The sequence below is a fragment of the Pararge aegeria genome, chromosome 12 (genome assembly GCF_905163445.1).
Source record: "Pararge aegeria chromosome 12, ilParAegt1.1, whole genome shotgun sequence".
NCBI classification, from domain to species: domain Eukaryota; kingdom Metazoa; phylum Arthropoda; class Insecta; order Lepidoptera; family Nymphalidae; genus Pararge; species Pararge aegeria.
This window is the reverse complement of record NC_053191.1, coordinates 4,268,610-4,289,139: the sequence shown is the minus strand read 5'-3', so window position 1 is coordinate 4,289,139 and position 20,530 is coordinate 4,268,610. Positions and strand designations below refer to the sequence as shown.

General features: G+C 37.1%; 1 protein-coding gene across 9 annotated transcripts in view; it reads left to right on the top strand.

Annotated features, from left to right (window-relative positions):
• The window catches only part of LOC120627836 (phosphatidylinositol 4-kinase alpha), a 45,842-nt gene extending 25,312 nt beyond the window's left edge, over positions 1-20,530 (top strand). For 7 of the 9 annotated variants that reach the window (XM_039895919.1, XM_039895917.1, XM_039895915.1 and 4 more), the window contains 24 exons: positions 293-394; positions 913-1,114; positions 1,907-2,044; positions 2,210-2,314; positions 3,133-3,324; positions 4,608-4,818; positions 5,442-5,642; positions 6,323-6,455; positions 6,584-6,658; positions 7,194-7,423; positions 7,959-8,086; positions 8,662-8,808; positions 9,331-9,512; positions 10,024-10,153; positions 10,656-10,835; positions 11,443-11,563; positions 12,118-12,305; positions 12,815-12,881; positions 13,660-13,781; positions 15,580-15,768; positions 16,326-16,448; positions 17,380-17,503; positions 19,360-19,519; positions 19,801-20,026. In XM_039895919.1, coding sequence (XP_039751853.1) covers positions 293-394; positions 913-1,114; positions 1,907-2,044; positions 2,210-2,314; positions 3,133-3,324; positions 4,608-4,818; positions 5,442-5,642; positions 6,323-6,455; positions 6,584-6,658; positions 7,194-7,423; positions 7,959-8,086; positions 8,662-8,808; positions 9,331-9,512; positions 10,024-10,153; positions 10,656-10,835; positions 11,443-11,563; positions 12,118-12,305; positions 12,815-12,881; positions 13,660-13,781; positions 15,580-15,768; positions 16,326-16,448; positions 17,380-17,503; positions 19,360-19,519; positions 19,801-20,026 — 3,676 coding nt within the window. Of the gene's footprint in view, positions 1-292; positions 395-912; positions 1,115-1,906; positions 2,045-2,209; positions 2,315-3,132; positions 3,325-4,607; positions 4,819-5,441; positions 5,643-6,322; positions 6,456-6,583; positions 6,659-7,193; positions 7,424-7,958; positions 8,087-8,661; positions 8,809-9,330; positions 9,513-10,023; positions 10,154-10,655; positions 10,836-11,442; positions 11,564-12,117; positions 12,306-12,814; positions 12,882-13,659; positions 13,782-15,579; positions 15,769-16,325; positions 16,449-17,379; positions 17,504-19,359; positions 19,520-19,800 lie in introns of all 9 variants that reach the window. The other 2 variants (XM_039895920.1, XM_039895911.1) reach the window with 1 other exon arrangement.

Genomic DNA, 20,530 nt, shown 5'->3' with positions numbered 1-20,530 from the left:
TTTGCCCCATTAGCTTTAAAATTAAGAGCAAACTACTGAGTTCCTTGCCGGCTGTTTTCGATAGAATCTGCCTTACGAACTGGTCGTAAATGCACTACAGACAGACTGACGTTACAAAAGTGCTTTAGTCAATAGAAATTATTTTAGTCTCAGTGTCCTAATTAGTATTAATTTAATTAAACATGTATTTCGCGATTTAATATCACTATTAATAGCTCCTCAAGTTAAGTCCCAACTGATTATGATATATATTAAATATTTTTCATTTGTCTCTGTTACTATTTGTTACCAGGGTGTGCAATTCACCAGAGCCAAGTTTACAACACATAATAGAGTATTTAAGTGACACGGCGCTGCAGAAAGATAAGAGTGGTATGTGGCAATGTGTTGCCAGGTGAGTAATTTAATAAATTTTTACTTTCATCTTACAAATAATTGTGCTAGTAAAAGCTGTTTGTGGAACAGCTCGTCCGGGGAAGTACTACGGTAATGCTTATTTCTGCTGCCAATCAGCATTGCTGTGTTTTGATTGGAAGAGTGTGGTTGCCAGTATGCCTCAGGTTTATGGACACAAAGAGGCACTTTTTTTAACGCGTTCCTTACATGCCCTGCGAGGTCTTGCTCTGTTTATATGCAATTGTCTATTAAACTATAATTTTTAAAATAATACTGGTTTGGTATTTAATCATCTGATTAAAAAAAAATAGTAGTATATAATATTTGATGTTTTTATGATAAACGAAGAAATATTTTTACAACAATATTATCGTATGTGCTTCCAAAAATAATAATATGTACATGGTCCTAAAATATTTTTTAAAACTACGTTTGGGTAAAACGTGATCATTTTACTTATGAAAGTGTGTTCTAACTTATTCTAATTCTGTGTTGTTCATGTAAATCCATCAACAGTGTCGGCGATAAAGTATTCCAAAAGTTCCTCGATGTAATGTCGGAAAAACTGAAGGATGAATGCCGAGAACGGGAATTAGAAGGTCACGCTCAATTCTTGCTAGTTAATTTCAACCATATCCACAAGCAGATCAGACGCGTTGCCGATAAATGGCTTGCTGGGCTGGTTGATCGGTTTCCTCATCTTTTGTGGAATTGTCGGGTAAGCAAGATTGTGTTTTATGGGACACCTCTTGTCTTGTTCATTATCTATAAGTATTATGTTTAATGATTAACGCCCTTCTAATCTAGTCTGTCAAAGCTACTAGACTAGAATTTTTGGATTAGTTCAAACAGGCACTATATCAGCTACACTAATTTTCAAAGCACAGTGTTATTATCATCATCATCATCCCATTACCGGCAGACTACAGAGCCCGCGTCTCACCCACTCTCACACCCACCCACGTCCCTCCCACAATGAGAAAGGACTGAGGCCGTAGTCCACCACACTGGATCCACCAGTGTGGATTGGTAGTTTACACACATTTTTGAGGACGTGATCTCTCAGGGATGCAGGTTTCCTCACGATGTTTACCTTCACCGTTCAAGCAAGTGATAATATGTAGTATTATTTAAAACGCACATAACTTAGAAAGTTAGAGGTGCATGCTGGGATTCGAAGTCGGTCCCGGAAAGTGAAGTCTAACACAATGCTAAGTTCTTTAGTCAATCTTTAGTTTTCCAATTCTTTTCAAGCTGTCACGTACCTTTAGAACCATTATAGCATTAATATTACTAATCATTACTTCTTACTGTGATCTCGCCAATATTTGATTCTGATTGATTTCTAAGGGTGATCCATAGCATTTCTTCTGGATACGAAAACTAAATGAGTGAGAAAAATAAGAAACAAAATATACAGTGGTAAAATGTTGATTTATTTAAAAAAATCACTTTTGCCTAATAGAAAGCAAATATTGATGAATGGTAAAAAAATACATTTTTATTTTAGGTGCTCTGGTCAATGCTAGATATTCTCCAAGTGTTGAGCTTCAGTTTAGAATTGGACGCAAATCAAGAGACACCGCTGTTAAAAGTGCCGGGGACCGATTTTACTTTACAGCTTCAAGACACTTTAGAAGGTCGAGAGGTAAGGACATTTTGGAAAACTCCCTTTGAGTTTATCAAGTCGCAATTCCATAAAATTCTTAAATCCATGAAAATTGTGTTGATACTTTGATACGAAATACTTGGAAGTGTCTAAAGTTCCCAGAAGAAATTAAAACTTAAGTTATTATTTATATTGTTTTCGCAGGGCATAGTCAAAGATTTCGCAGATCGTTGTCACGGAATTGTACAGGAAGCCATGAAGTGGGCTCCCCAGTCTACACGGTCACATTTACAAGAATATCTCAACCAGGTAACTACAAAACCGAAAAAAGCTAAAACAAATTTTCGAAATGTTTTCAATTTCATCAATTGGTATCTCTCTAATGTACACTCTTAGCATTAAAATTAACTGATAATTTACTGATTATGGCTGTTGCAAATCTATTGTTTTATTAAACATTCTACTGACTTCAAAAACAAGTATCAATTCAACTTCCTCGGTCGGGAAAAATTCCCGACCGAGGAAGTGAATGCTCCATGTTTGTAGCATTTCTGGATGTGTTATTTAATTGAAAAGGTCCGATCTAAAATCTTGAGACCATAAATTTTTTATTATTACTTTTTACATCCGCAATCTTTTTTATAAACTTTTGTCTAATTCGACCAACAAGTATGACGACGGACATATTTTGGAATACCAATGAGCGGACATTTAATGAACGACGTAGTATTTTTGCCTTTTGCCATTAAATTATACAGTATAACCTTGTTGAACAGGCTATATAAAAATACTTACTATTAGAGGGGGAAACCTCTACAATCATGTCGACAATACAAGGTTATCTCGTGCGCTCGATTGTCGGTGCCATTTATTTTCCACAGTGATCTTTATTAACGTGGGTATATCCTCATGGATACCTCCTGCCATTTGGGGGCGAAGAGGTTATGTTGAACTGTTCCGACTCATTACCTGCTGACTGCAACAGGTGATGAGTCGGAACAGTTAGGGGAATGCTTTCGCACACAGCCACAATTGTCTGTATAAAGACCTGATCAATACTGAGTAATCTAATAGTAGTAATAATCTTATGTCTGCAACTCTAATCCTGCTTATATATTATTTCAAAGGTACCGAACTCAACACTCTGGCACCATTGCGGTTTGGCCCTCGCAACTGGAGCCTTATTAGGAGCTGCTGGTTTGAATCGCATGTCGGCTCCACTACCAAAATCCGCTCTTGACAAGCGACCGCCCTGTGTCACTCAAGATTCTGCTGCTTTGTTGGCTGTGGTATCCCAAAGAAGTCGTTATGCTGGGGAAGTAAGTAAGGGATCATTATGAATCTCTGTAATAGATCTATCAGATGGTTCTCCGGGCATAACATCGCTTTGCACACAAATAAAAATACAAAAAAAGAATAAAAGAAAACACAGACAGAAGAAGTATACAAAAGGCGGCCTTATCGCTTTGTAGCGATCTCTTCCAGGCAACCTTAGGATAAGGAAAACAAAAGGATAACATACTGCAGGTTGTGCATATTAAAAAAAATACATACTAATAACTACAAACTAATACTTAAACTAGATTACACAAATAAAATAATACATAATAAATTAAATATTAAAAAATAAAAAATAATAATAAACTAATATATACTATAACATATCATAAATACATTAACAACAGTAAATACTATTACAAGTCGTCTTCAATGCAAACTATAGTGGTTTTTGACAGCTTTCTTAAAAATACAAAGTGTCTTAGACTGCCTTATGTCTATTGGGAGCGCATTCCATAGTTGCTTTCTTGCTCACTTGCTTGAATTTTTCTTAATAAAAATGTGAGATAAAAAGTAGCCCATGTAACTTGTTATTCAAGGACAAACAAACAAAAACAAACAAACAGTTGAATAAACAATAGTTGAGATGAGCTACTTTTGGTCCTGAAAACACATCTAAATCACATAAGGTTGGTTAAAAGGAGCATTAAAAAAAACATGAAAAATCGTCCTTCATTCGCGTCCTAACAAAGTATCCAAACGACTTTATTTTTGACGTAAAAATAGTTAAAAGGATGCAGAATAAAGAAGACACAAGCGTCGTGAAATAGTGCACTGTTATGTTCGGTGTCCTACCCCTCCTAGCAAAGTTTTTCAAATTACCACGCGAGCGAAGCCGCGGGTAAACTAGTAAATAAGTAATAATAATTCGTAACGAAACATAACAAACTACGAGAGTGAGTTTTGAAAATCACTTGGCATGCACGATTAGGTAATAATTTTGGCTACAAAACACAATAACATAACGCAACAAATTTCGTCGGCCTAGCCTCTAATATTAAGTCCTTCACATGGTGCTGGTATACTGTTGTAAAATCATCCTAGGTAGGTAAAATACAAACATAAGTAATGTCTAGTGGTTAACCATAAACTCATCTTTCTATAACTGTATCCTTACACCATTGCGTGTGTGGAAGACATCGCTTTAAGTCTGCCTAAAACTGTTTACAATGGTTTTCTTTTCATGTCTATTCTGAACACAAAAACAATTAATTAGTTAATTAAACGTTCATTCATTCATTAATTCAATATAATTTTATCATAGGTAGCGGGAGCGGTGAACGCAGACGGCGGCGGAGAAGGAGCAATATGGCGAGTGGGATTACGTCTTCATACAGCGCTTCGAGACGCTTGCGCTAGTGGCAGCGAAACCGCCCATCGAGCGGCTTTATGGCGATGCACTGCGCTTTTAGTCCACGCGAGGTCCACTACATCGGGAACTTCGCCTACGGCTCGAGCTGTTCTCCACAGTATTGGTAAGTGACGCAACCAATTACCAGATTATAAACAGAATCTTATTGGTTCCAGTGACCTTGAAGTTAGTAACATGAAATTCAAAACGCATAAGTTTTCCGTATTTCAAAATTATTGGTAGCGAAATAGCTGAAAAAAAAAAATGTACCCGAGCGTTACAAAAAAGGCTTGAGCTTTAGAAATCTAAACAGTAATTGTATTTCATGGTCCAAACTAAAATAAATTTGAATAAATATCAAATACGATCGAATTCATTTTATCCTAACTTGATCGGTCTTATTTCCCTAACCTCGCCCTAAAGTGCAGGCCTCGGTATTTCTTCTCTACATCTATAGGAAACCTGTTTTCCATATATTTGATTGAATCAGGCAAGCACGTAAACACCTAGATTACAGGTCTTTCCCAACGTGAGGGTTTGCGCATAATCATCACGCTGGGCAGACGAGTTACTGATCTTGATAGATAGTAGTAGTACAGAAGACGCTGCTGTTGCGTTATGTTCCCTCGATTCTTACGACACTCTTGGGGAGAGGGGGTTGGTGACTACTGTGTCTGCCGTCACTACACGGCATGTAAGCACAATACACCTAAAAATGGACATGAGTTTCACCATTTCCTTTCACAGCGTGGTCCCAAGTGGACATATTCACGGAGGACGCAGTAACTACTGCAGTTGAGTGTTGGCAATGGCTCAGCACGGCGCGGCCCGACTTAGAACTTCGACTGTTGCAAGAGATCTTTATGGCCTGGCAATGCACTGTGGATAGAAAGATGGGATTATTCTCCAAACAGACTGACGAAATCAGCCCTTTGGCGGCATACGAAGGTATTTCCTGAACTATAATTGTCTTTGCTTAAACCATGGTAAATTCTATTAATAATTAATAAACAATTTCTTCATCATCATCATCATCAACCCATTATGGAAAACTCTTAGGCATACAGGTTTCCTGACGATGTTACACTTTACCGTTGAAGTAAATTTATTTGCTAAAAACGCACATGACTCCGAAAAATTTGAGGTAAGTCCTCCATTCGAACTCGGTCCCCCGACGGAGAGTTCGAAGTCCTAGACACTACGCTATCACCGAGAATTTGGCATAAAACTGAATTTTTCAAAGCCTGGACGTGTCAGGAACAGCTTAAGTCTCACTCAAGATTTTTTCCAGAAGCCTCCGATTATGTTAGTGAGAATTTTCGGATTTCAATCAATTAATGTCTCATATCACTTTTAATTCGCCCAATGGCTGTCTGCCTATCATTTAAAGCCAGCGTATTAGGCTTCTTTAAGATCGTAAACTTTTGAGAAAGTTATTCGTTTTAAATAAATGTATAAACAGTGAAAGATAAATGCGTTTTCATCAGATTATGCCCCCTATCTTCTTCCTATTCATGAGTTATAATACACTATCCCAATCTTTATTGTATTGCAGCGCGGTCCTTACTTATAATACCTGTAAAATAAAGCCAATACCTGTGAAAATATAAATAAGTAAATCTTTTTAGGTGCCAAGTTAGAACCTAAGCCACCTTTTGTGGCTCCACACGCAGTATGGATAAGATACTTATGTGAAGTTGCCGAAACCGCCAAATACAACAGTTTGGAAAAGGTCGAAATGTTAGCCAGTTTAATGCATAGGTAAGTAAAGTAACGTCGCACATTCTATTTCACTCTGACGTTCTACAATATCGAAAGTAAAAAACGACATTCTATCAGGAACGTACAAATTTGCTAGATATATTAACCTGCTTTTACAATTATTTCAGGTCGCTCCCCGTAACAGTGGGTGACGTACGTGATCATATCAACAGACATGTGGAAGCCGCGGGCGTCAGATTTAGGTGGGTTTAAAGAACTGCCTACTATATCTTGTTTTCAATTAGAAGATCTTTGAATGCGTTTTTATTAATCACATAAATTAAGCATAGAAAAATATACTTAAACATATAATTGAACTAATTCTCATGAATTAAATTCTACTTCAGAGGATCCTGAGATATATATGTAAGAATTGGAGACCGCGGTTCAATAAAACTTTCACTATTGTTATCACTCATCACTATTTTATTATATATCAACAATCAAAATTAATCAAAATAAACAAAAAAGTAAATTAATTAGAGATGTTGTCACTTTAGTGTCCGTAGACCGAATGTGTCTCCACTCCACTGTACAACTCTGCTTATAAATACTCGCGTAGCGGTGGGGTTCGGCAGTTCGAAAACAACAATGTTGCGTCATTAATTGATATTTATGAATCAACACTTTTTGGTTTGCGCCGATATATATATATATATATATATATATATATATATATACTATATACATAATATTACGCTATGAAATTTACTATTTTGGTATATATTTCTTACACAGACTACTCTCTTGCGGCCTATCTCTCCTCCAAGGGGATATACTACCGCGATCTCTAGCTCGCAACATTCTACGAGAGCGTGTGTACAGTGCGTGTCTAGATTACTTCTGTAGAGGTCTTCAATGCCCTGCTAAGATGTCAGGTGCTTTGAGAGAGGATATAATGTCTTTGATAAAATTCTGGCAACTGATGCATTCGGATAAGAAGTATTTGAAGAGCAGCGATATAGGCGGTAAGTAATAAAGTTTTTGACATTTTAGACACAATGGTGCTGTTGTTTTTCTCTTCTGCTATAAGTTTACCCTTGACTTCAATCTCACCTGGTTATAGGAGATGACGCAGTATAAGATAGTAGCGTGCATCCTGTTAGGGGTATAACAGTTATAATAAAGCCACGCGGCGTCTTTCTAGAAAGCTGAGTTGGTGGAGTGCTGCGGCCACTCGTCAGACAAAAAAAAAAACTCGAAATAATTACATTTCAACAATTAATACCGTCTTTTTCTACATGTTCCTTGCGCAAAAAAAGCGGTTTCGCCATCCCGTTTTATTTGGTTCCATTATTTGTGTCTAGATTTGATAAAATAATTGATCTAGGTGATAAATATCCAGCAATTGATGCGGTTGAAAAAGTATCTCAAGGCCAATATTACTATATTTCTCTTTTGTGAACGAAATTTTATGCGTAACACCTGTGTCTAGATGATTTTATGGTCTTAGTCAAGTGTACCATTAACGTCCTGAATTGTATGCTAATGCGTTACATATAGCGGAGTTTGAGCTAATGGGCCCGAGCAGTAACCAAAGCATCTACACCGCAAACTCGCCGACAGACAATCGTTCTTCAGTCAACAGCAGTGACATTGGAAATCGGCAAACTACGGGTTGGATTAATACGGTGAGTAAATGCTCCATTTGTGTTTCCCAAATCGTAACAGTTCGTGATTAAATTACTGTACAGTTTTAATAGCATTGCCTTTTTAAACTATTTTCCTTTTTTTTGTCAAACCAAAATTTTGTAACATAATTCAAGCACAAATGTTTTACAGCGTCTGTACATTCTACCTTCTACCTACCTGTTTCTCATTTTCTCATTGTGTCCAGGGTTTTATTATATTATATAACTTTTGTTTTGCGCTAGAAAATTTATTGCAAGGATCGTGTCATTCCATTGAATCGCAATCGTGATTGGTAATACAAATTTTCGGGATGGGTATTTAAAATCAATAAATAAATCAATAAACCTTATTCAGAGTCAGAAAGCTAATTGGTCGATTTGGCTTCCAATGTTATTTTGGTATAGCGTAAGCTTGCTTACACACTACCATCCCTTACAGTAGTATTATATATACATATATATATATCTAGCCAAGGTGTGTGAAATAAACTGTTATTTTAAAATAATATTTCTTCAAACGATGGTAGGAAGCTCCCTGTAAGAAATGAAAAAGTATAACTTTTTTTAATTTCTAGGTACCAATGTCAACAACAACTTTATCCAGTGGAGCGGGTAGTGTTGCGGGCAAGAGATCAATTCGCAGCATCAAACCGCCAGCAAAATCGCAAGATCCTTTCGTCAAAGATTACGTGCGTAAAAGGAATCTGATACTGGAGCTCATGGTAATTTTGAGATTTTAATGAATAATTATTACTTTATATTCGGAAAGCGAGCAAATGATTTATTGTCATCACAATCATGTCAACCAATGTCAAGGACGTCCACTTGTGAACATACGAGTACATCTTTTGTAGGTAAATAATTGCATAGCAATAATTTTAAAATTAGATTAAATGACAAACTTTTAGATTTTTATATTCTAACAAAATCGTTACCATCGTAAAAATAAAAAACGTTAACATCTGGGTTGGACGACACTAAAGTGTGAACAGACATATTGTCAAAATTTGTCTTTGTAAATCCATCTTTGCCTAATACGTACATGTACGTTCAGTATAGATCAGGTGATCTCGCAAAAGGTTTTTCTAAAGGTAAAAATATGTACAATATAAGTTTCTACAACTTATATCGACATCTTTATTGTGCATTGCATGTTGTTCTGTCCAAGTTACAAACATACAGAAAGAACGCAAACAAAAAAAAACTTATTTAGGGTTTATTTAAAAAAAATTACATTTATACAGGCAGTAGAAATAGAATTCCTGGTAACCTGGCACAATCCACACAGTAGGCCTGAGCAAGCGGTACCGGGCGAAGACAACATAGCGACTTGGAGATCGAAACCAAATACGGAAAGAACTTGGCGTGATTACACAAAACTGGCTTGGGACATAAGCCCGACGTTGGCTGTGTTTTTACCAGAAAGGTAGGTTCTAAAAATGATCTTAACCAAACATGCCTGCGATATCAGTCTTTACGTACCCTTTTGAAAGACAAAGTATATTCAATATCCGTAAGACCTTAATTAATGATTTTATAGCTCTGTAGTGTTAAATATCTTGCATAGGCGGATGCAAGATATTCCACACTATATATCACCTACATTAGAAAATAAATAAATACTACACATTTTAAATATTATGTATTAATTTTTGTTTCTTATTTATTAATTATCTTTTAGTATAAAAATTTGAGTCTTGATTCCATAATTATTATTATATTTTCTTTTTATTCTTCTATCATTTATTGATTTTCAATATTTTTTTAATTCTTAACAATGATCGTTCGTTATTCGTCACTTACAACCAAATCAGATTGCAAAAGGGCTAACTTGTAATGAAATAAACAAATACATTCATTCAAAATGTATTAAAGAGATATCTTAAACTTTGAAGATTTTATAATATACTTATAATTCTGTTATTCACTTTTCGCAGGTTAAAGAACGAAGGTATTATAGCCGAGATCAAGAGAAAAGTGCAAATGCATCCGACATCCGTTTGTCATGTACCTCAGGCGTTGAAATATCTAGTCACGACCGAAACACTACTCAATGATGCACATGAGGTAAGTACAACTCGGCTGAGTTAATTGAGAACCTGGAATGCGATACAACCTTGCGATTTCACCAATGATCTAGAGGAATGCTGTTCTGGAAGGCGATATCGATTTATTTTCCCCATTTCGTTTTCTGACCATGAATAATTTAAAATCAGTTGTTTTCTCGCAAAATTCTTCCGCATGTATCAGTTGACTTTGCTTTAAAATTAGATAATCTAAACAATAACACATCCACTGTAATCGGTATTTTGTTATAACCACAATCTACATACCCAACCTATACCGGTTGCCATAGACCAGCAGCACTTTCTTTGCTAGTTGTTTAGAATCCTCTGGGTAATCTTTTCCAGACCACACACACAGTTTGCAGCGGTGTTACCATCGCCTCTCGACATAGACTCATATATCTGCATCCTGGAGGGTTTAAGTTATATATGTGTTAATTATGTTCATTCCATATCCTGGATTTCAGCAAATTAACGCCCGATTCTATTCATTATCTTTTTAGTTGGTCCACATGGTGACCTGGACGCGCGTGACTCCTATGGAAGCGTTATCGTACTTCAGTCGACAGTACCCTCCGCACCCCTTGTCGGCTCAGGCAGCGGTCGCCACTTTAACTTCGTACCCATCTTCTGCTGTGTTGCTCTATATCCCGCAACTTGTTCAGGCGCTGCGTCACGACACTGTAAGTAAATCATTATCACATTTTATTGTTGATTTTTCGGCACAGGTTTCTTTCGCATAAGAGATAAGGATTTCGAGGCTAGCTACTCCATGCTGCACCAATATGAGATATCTGGATTTAAAAGTGACCGATGGCTAAATGTGCTATCGAGGCATGGGGTTCCAATTTCGTTACTCTGCGTTCTGGTTTGAAAGTTTAATGGAAGAAAAACATAATATTTATCAATTTTAAGGGTAGGGAAAATATAATATGTTTAATGATAAACTTTATTAAAATGTTCAAAAGATAGATAAAACAAAAGAAGGAGGGCTGCTTGTGTATTTATCTTAAAGGTTAAACTTAAATTCAGTAGGTAACTTGTATAGATACTTATTGAAACAAAAAGTTAGTAAGTAGTACTTACTTTACTACAATAAATTATTGTTACGTGATTTTTTTTTATCTAAAGTAATATTTTTGAGATTATTTGTCGTCCGTATTACTTTTGCACGGTTGGATACTTGATGTCTTACCACAAAAATTCTAATAGATGAGGTTTTAAAACAGATCACAGTAGTAGTGTCACGCTAGCCTATAGTCTCATTTAAAAAAAACCATAACTTTACAGATGGGCTACGTTGCAGAACTTATAAAGTCTCTGGCTAAGAAATCACAGGTTGTGGCTCATCAATTGATCTGGAACATGCATACCAATATGTACACCGATGAAGAGATGCATAATAAAGACAGTAAGTAATTGTGATATCAGGAGTTATTGTATATTTCCTCTAACTTAAATTTTTCCGAACTCGTATCACTTTATACTAACAATAATTATTGGTGTCATAATATGGGATTACATAGAGTGATGCTGTAACGACCCGATTTAAGCGGTTCTGGTGGAAAGGGCTAAAAAAGCAGTTACACCAGTGATTTAATTTATGATCATTTGAAACGCAAGATAACTTTATTATTACCGTGAGATTAAGTATACAATTGATGATTTTTTAATGACGAGGTTATCTGCGTAGTCTCATATCCTGCAAGATACAAAAGTTCTAAAATGTTGATGTTTGAAAAGAGCAACTTTTGAGTTTCTTGCCAAAAGAGTTTGGCAAGAAAGTCAAAAGTTTGATTTACTAGAAACGGACAGACTTGACGTTTATAAAGTGCTTCTAACGTAGGCCTACTTAAAATAAAAGATTTTTTGTATTTTGATTTTCTTGACTAAGTGACTTCAATGACGGCTGCGCCATCAAATATAAAAGATAAAAGTGATTGCCCGGAGTATTATTTTCAGCGGCACTGTTCGACATATTGGAAAACCTAACAAAGAGTATCGTGGACACGCTCTCTGGACCGGCGAAGGCGTTTTACGAGCGGGAGTTTGACTTCTTCGGCCAAATAACCAATATCAGTGGTATAATCCGACCGTTCCCGAAAGGAGCCGAACGGAAACGCGCGTGTTTGGAAGCTCTAAAGGGTGTTAAGGTACTTATAGCAATACATCGAATAGGAGAAGGCAGGAAAGAAGAATAATGGCTATGTTGTTAACAATTACCCTACCGACAAATACGTGCCGCCAAGCGATTCCGGTACGATGTCGTGTAGAAACCAAATATATCTGCCACATGTTAGCTCACTACCATTTCAGATTGTATCATCACAAGATCAAGTAAGATTGCAGTCAAGTCAAGTCAAGTCAAGTCACAGGAGCATTTTTTTTTATTCAATTACAAGTTAGCACTAACTTGTAATTTAATAAAAAAAATGCTCCTGTGTCCGGGCGAAAGGTGCGTACACCTTAGAACATTTTGGACTATGGTGTATAAAGATTTAAAGAAATTATAAATTGCACCGGAAATACTTGTCTGGTATTAATTAAACGTTTTCACAGCTGCATCCATTCCGTATTTCAATGATTAAGTCCACATATTATTTATTAATATGTGGACTTAATCATTGTGGATATTTACTTCATTCTAATGTTCGTATTACAGGTGCAACCTGGATGTTACTTACCTTCAAATCCGGATTCAATGGTCATTGACATAGATTATAAAAGTGGTAAGTTTAAATATTTATCGGCCGATTCGGCTTTCCAAGTCCAAGGCCGTGGGTTCGATACCCAGAACTAGACAGTGTTTGTGTGATGAACATGATTTTTTTTCAGTGTCTGAGTGTTGGGCTATAAATTATTAGTATCTATGTATATTATTCATAAAAAAATATTCATCAGTTATCTTAGAACCCATAACACAAGCTACGCTTACTTTGGGACTAGATGGCGATGTGTGTATTGTCGTTGTATTTATTTATTTATTATTATTAAACAGTGTAGAGTGAGACGTAAAAATATAAACATCTATATACTAGACCCCAGCGTCCCCATAGTCCTTTGAAGTTTTAAATAATGTTAAAATTACCTGACAACCAAAGCACGTCCACAAATAGACATAGGTCTTTTGGAGGCATTTTCACACGCTGAGGTTTTGTGCCACTTGTTTTCAGCATGTCTTGCAACTCGTTTTATGTCACTGGGAAGAGTAGTGTTGGAACAATGTGGAGACAACTTGTTCCAACACTGCGCTTTCCAGTGCGAGGTCGCCACACCAGTACCTTGGGACCCCTACGTCCATGGGTTTTCCGAGCAATATGTACGTCATGAAATTTTCTTCTACTAAGATTTCAATATCATAATCAGACTAATCCAGACTAAGGTTATTAATAAACGTCAAGCGAGAGATAATCTTATCACTATAACCAAAGTTTTTAAATTCTTTCAAAAATCTTCTGCTATTTCATCAAAACGATAAGAATCATTCATACGTCATTTCCATTACAGGGACGCCTATGCAGAGTGCAGCAAAAGCGCCGTATCTGGCTCGTTTTCGAGTCAGGAAATATGGTATTTCTGAAATGGAAAGCGTTGCTATGGCAATCGCGTCTGGGGAGGAACTACCTACAGTAAGTACCATCACAAGTAAGAATAATCATACGGAGTTCCCATGAAGCCGTCAAGATATAGCAATCTTGCGGTAAGTCCGAGGAGGATGGGGCCCTTAGGAACAGACAAACCCGGAAATATTTACTGGCTCTATTGAAAATTTGACTACCTTGCCATCATCATCATCAAAAGCCTAAAACAGTCCACTGCTGGACAAAAGGCCTCTCGCAAATCCTCCCAGCGACTAGCTCGAACCCTTTCTCCGGTAGCGTCCTCCAGGATGCTTGAGGTTTAACCCAAAGCAGGAGCTGGAAGTTTTTTAAACTTTTGGTTACCATAGAAATGGGCGTTTGAATGGAGCACCTCCACCATGTGTCCTTATTTATATATATATATATATATATGTATATGTATATATATATATATACATATACACTAGCTGTCACGGCGAACTTCGTACCGCGGATCATTATTTTTTTTTTGTTATATTTTTATACTTACTATCCTATTCCGGTCTAAGAGGAATCCGAAAAATCAAATATCATAAAAATTGGTCCAGCCGTTCTTGAGTTATAAATGGTGTAACTAACACAACTTTCTTTTATATATATAAGATATATATATGTATAAGGATACTAAGGGACTAAACAATACCTTACTCCAATGGTCCGCGTTCCAAAGTCGATGTTCCCGAGCAAAAGTTAACCTGTTTCGACGATGATTTACCTCGAGCCTTGGAGCCTTGGCGGGCACAAATGAACCCAAACCAGCTTCTTCGAACCTTCTTCGTATCGTAGGCTCACTTGCGGTTACACCGTCTCCATTAACCGTTGGATACTGCGATGGATCGTTTCTTCGCATTTCGAGTGCCCTGGCAATCTCCGTTGGGGCTAAGTCAGGCATAATTCAGTCCTCAACTCCAAAAAGATACGCGATTACTAAATATATAAATAAATATTCGAAGTTCGCTCCGGATAAGTGTATTTGAATAAAATTAAAACAATTGCATAAAATGTGATGTCGTCGTTTTCTTAATTTAAAAATATGTCTTTTTAAATACAATGATGTATAAACCAGCCAGCAACCTTATATGGTACTGATCTGCAACCTTTTTTTTGTGTTCCGCTAAATATTTCAATGTTGTGTATAGTGTAAGTGATAACTGTACTCGGATAATAAACTATAATGTAAAATGATTAATGATAATACAGTGTATCGTTGGTATATCTAATGAAATATATAAATAAATAAATATGCCGGTGTATATATATTTATTTATTTATTAACTAATACAATTTAGTAATAATTTATGGCTGTAATTGTAATATATAATATATTTTTTTTTTATATTTTAATATGCCGATATATATATATATATATATATATATATATATATATATATATATATATATATTATATTTATATATATATATATATATATATATATATATATTTTACAGTCATAAATTATTACTATAAAAAATAAAATGGTCAGTCAAACATTACTAATAATTGACGATTTCCTACCAGATAGTAGGTGGAAAATCATCGCCTATAAACAAAGCAACACTTCAAAGGGCATGCAAGGAGCACATCCTCTAACATGCCGCCCTGTGTCCATAAACGTGAGGCGTAGGTGTTAAGCCTCATGCGCCAGAAATTACACCGGCAACAACGCCCTTCACACCGGAACACAGCAATGCAACAATGCTGTTTAGCGGCAGAAAGCGTGGCGATAGCACTTCCCCGGACGAGCTCTGTCACTAAAAGGTTCTGCTACTAACGTGTTACTCAGACCGCAAAATCTTTTTTTAATAGGAAGAAGGTAAAGACCGCTACACGTCCATAGCGGCGGAAACGTGGCAGGCGGCCATCTTTAAAGTGGGCGACGACGTGCGCCAAGATATGCTCGCGTTACAAGTGATCTCGCTGTTCAAGAACGTGTTCCAACAAGTCGGACTGGATCTTTATTTGTTTCCATACAAAGTTGTCGCCACTGCACCTGGGGTAAGTGTTTTTTACAATGCATCGGGGTAAGTTTTTCTTAAGGGGTTTTTTTAAGGAATAAATGTTTGTTTGTTCATTTGACTCCTTTCCTACGCTGTAACGTGCTAAATTCATTACGAATCCGATGTATGGTTTGTTTGAAAGAGGATATGCGTGTAAAAGGCGTGGATAGTGAGATGACGGCTAATAGTGTGTGTGTTTTTTGTATTCCATTACAAGTTAGTCCGGTACTTCTGTAACTGATAAAGATATGTAAATGATATTATGATATGTAAATGATATAATGACATGTAAATGACATTTTGATATGTCAATGATGTAATGATGTTGATAATGACGACAAGCCGAGCAACCACTCAACGTGATTTTTGGCATATAGTAAGTTAATAGGACGGAGAGTAACATGGGCTTCTTTTTATTCCAGGAGAACTAACTGCTTCCATGGGTTTAGTAAATAACTAAACATATCACAATATTTAGCTGTAGACTACCAAGAATAAATCAGCAGTAGTTATTCATTAAAGTTTGTTTTTTAATTATTATTTTTTTTTTTGCAGTGTGGCGTTATAGAATGCGTGCCGAACGCAAAGTCTCGAGATCAGTTGGGCAGACAGACTGACATCGGCATGTACGAGTATTTCATCAAAAAGTATGGTGACGAAACTACTAGAGAGTTCCAGGTATTTTTCACTTTCCAAGAGTAATGTGCGTTTTTTATTAAATTAAAGCAATTGAATATCACTTGCTTCAACGGTTAAGGAAAATATAACATAGATGAGGAAACCTGCATGCCTAAGAGTTCTCCATAATGTTCTCAAAAGCGTGTCGAGTCCACCACTCCGCACTGGGCCAGTGTGGTGGTGAACTATGGCCTAAACCCTTCTCATTATCAAAGAAGACTTGTACCCTGTAGTGCCGTTAATGGGTTATTATGATGACTACGGAATTGTAATATTCATCATCATCAACATATCAAGCGATAGACGTCCACTGCTGGACATAGATCTTTTGAAGGGAGTTCCAAATTCAACGGTTTTGTGCCGCTAGGGTCCAGCGGCTCCCTGCGATCGGCTTTATGTCGTCAGTCGCCCAACGCTGCGCTTACCAACGTCCCCTTGGGGGTGGGGTCCTGGGACCCCAACGTCCGTTCGTGCTCTGAGCTATGTGCTATTTATATGGGGCGGTTTTGAGTAATTAACATTATTTTGCCGACCTCCCTGGCGCAACGGTGAACGCTGTGAATTTAAGTAGGAGGTCCCAGGTTCGATTCCCGGCTGGGGCAGTCTGGTCTGGTGGGAGGCTTTGGCCGTGGCTAGTAACCACCCTACCGACAAAAACGTACCGCTAAGCGATTTAATGTTCCGGTGCGATATAACATAGAACCCGAGGGTATGATTACTCCCCTAACTGGTTAGCCCGCTACCGTCTTAGACTGCATCATCACTTACCATCAGGTGAGATTGCTGTCAAGGGCTATCTTGAAGTGGAATAGAAAGGAAATAAAATAATTGTAATATGAAACTCAAAACTGCCCCACGTTAGTATCTATTTTGCATCCGTGCGGAGTCGGGGAGAACGCTAGTGAGCTAAAAACTCTAAACTAATTTTCAGGCTGCAAGAAGGTGTTTCGTCACATCAATGGCCGCCTACAGCGTTATTGGGTTCCTGTTGCAAATCAAGGATCGACACAACGGCAATATAATGTTGGACACCGATGGTCATATCATACATATAGGTAAAATATTTAGAATGGTCGAAATAATAATAAAAATCTTACTACATTCACCGATTCTGATGGAAAATCGCACTTTGTTAGCTTGCATTCTAAAAATACCATCAACACGTACGAAGCGTTTTGCTTTTTCCTTTCTGTTCCGCACCGTAAAGTCCTGGAATTCCGTCTTCCCCGATACCTATAATCGGGGTACCTTCAAATCAAGTGTGAATAGGCATCTTCTAGGCAAGCGCGCTTCATCTTCACTTACTTAGGTGTGATTGCAGCCAAGCACAAGCAAAATAAACATTGCCTTTTTCACATTCGCACGGCTCCTAAAGCTCCTAAACTGTGATCATTGTAGACTGTCATCAGGTGTGATAAGGTTAGATTCAAAACGATAATCTCTCATTTTTCAAGGACCAATCGTCATAATTTGATTATGGAAGTTATTCCAATACAATTTAGCCCTTGCCTGCGATCTCACCTGGTAGTAAGTGATGATGCAGTATAAGATGGTAGCGGGCTAACCTATTAGGGAATATGGTAGTCAACCGGCCGGCAACCACGTACTTAGACCGCCACAAAGCAATGCTGGTTGCCGGCAGAAATAACCACGGCAGCACTTGCCCATCGAGCTCTCTCGCAAAAAGCTCGACTACTATTACCTACTTCAAGTCAAAGTCAAAACTTTCTATATTCGTTATATATCTATAGGCGACACCGTTAATCCGTATATAGTTACCTAAATAAATTAATCAATCGGTTACTTCGCAACATCGCACTTGAACACTAAATTGCTTAGCGGCACGTGTTTGCCGGTAGGATGGTAACTAGCCACGGCTAATGATTAAGCGATGTGCATAGAAATAAAACGTTCCACGGATTTTTGATTGCCAGAAAGTGGCAAACTGTTGGAACTATACCCATTTCCTAAAATAAATAAATATACTACGACAATACACACATCGCCATCTAGCCCCAAAGTAAGCGTAGCTTGTGTTATGGGTACCAAGGTAGCTGATGAATATTTTTATGAATACGATACACATAAATACTTATAATATACAGATAAACACCCAGACACTAAAAAACAATCATGTTCATCACACAAACATTTTCCAGTTGTGGGAGTCGAACCCACGGCCTACGACTCAGAAAGCAGGGTCGCTGCCCACTGCGCCAGTCGGCCGTCAAAAGACTTCCCATGGCTAAAAGATTACAATTGTGAGGGTACAGAGAAAATATTTCATAAGAATATCTAATTTAAATAAAACAAATAACAAATTAAAATTAAAACAAAAATTTACACACAAACACACACGCACACACACGCATACAAACACGCGCACGCCTACAAACAAATCAATTGTACCTACCTACGCTTCAACCTACGCACACGCTTCAAAAATTTATATAATTCTTTTTTTTTTTTTCCTTTATATAATTTTGTTAACAAACGTTTGATAGTAAGACCATAGATATAGGGAAGACACTGCCTCCTGTAACACAGTTTAAACAACCGCAGGAGACAGGGCTTCACACTAATGAAATGTATACGTTTTTCTGATAAAATAAACATATTATTATTATTGTTATTTACAAGTTAAAGAAAAAAAATGTACTCTATTCTATTCTGTCTTTATTGCACATACAAAAAGAAAGCTAGCACAAAACAAACGACAATACAAAATGTATCGTGAAGCAATCTCCTCCAGATAACCTTTGGCTGAAGAAACATAAAATGATAACTATTCGTGAACTTTTGTCGTATGACTAGGAATCTCCTTAGATCTCCTTAATCTCCTTTCTTATTAAGACATTGCCTTGTTCGTCGATCTTTAATCATCTCGAAACCTCGATTATGTTTTTGACAGATTTCGGCTTCATGTTCGAGTCGTCGCCGGGCGGGAATCTAGGCTTCGAACCGGACATCAAGTTGACTGATGAAATGGTGATGGTGATGGGAGGGAAAATGGAGGCGCCACCATTCAGATGGTTCTGCGAATTGTGCGTGCAAGCGTTTTTGGCTGTCAGGTAAGCTATCACGTACCATCAACACGTACGAAGCGTTTTGCTTCTTCCTTTTAGATCCGCGCCGGAAAGGTTTGGAATGCCCTTCCATTTTCCGTCTTCTCTGGGTACCTTCAAATCAAGAGTGAATATTTTAAACATTCATTCATGTTCATCACACAAACTTTTTCCAGTTGTGGGAATCGAACCCACGGGATTGAACTTATTAAAACAGTATCGTGGAATAAAAGATAGAAGATAATTTTCTTTATTTTTAATGCTAAATCATCCTAATTCATTTCCAGGCCATACCAGGAAGCGATAATATCGATGGTATCGCTAATGCTGGATACAGGCTTGCCCTGCTTCCGAGGTCAGACGATACGGCAACTTCGTTCGAGGTTCGCCCCTAACTCTACAGAGAAGGAAGCCGCAGCGTACATGCTCTCAGTTATAAGAAACTCCTTCCTCAACTTTAGAACAAGGACATATGACATGATACAGTATTATCAGAACCAAATTCCGTACTAAAGAAGGCTGGGACTAGTTCGCCCATATCACCAATTGCAACCGGCTATATATTATTGGAAAGCTTCTTATATAAACATTATTTAAAAGACTTTTAAGAAAAAAGTTATAGGAAATTTTGGTGTAGTAAAATTGAAGGACTTTATGTTCTTCCGAATAAAGAACCTTTCATCTAAACGAAATATAAATGATTACATAATTCATATAATTACTTGACTATAATAAATACGAATGATGTATTTATACGTATCATAATTAATTCGACTTTAATAAGCCGGTTTAAAGTTTAATTCAATAATTTATAAACACTCGTGGCGTAAAGGGGTTTTACAACACTATAAATGTAACAGTTGACAAGGGTATGGCATATCTGTAGAGTATGTGGGAAGCGGTGGTAGCGTACTTGACTTCACTTTCGGGGGGCCAAGTTCGAATCCCAACAGCTGTAACTTTTCTAAGTTATGTGCGTTTTAAGTAATTAAAAATATCACTTGCTTCGACGGTGAA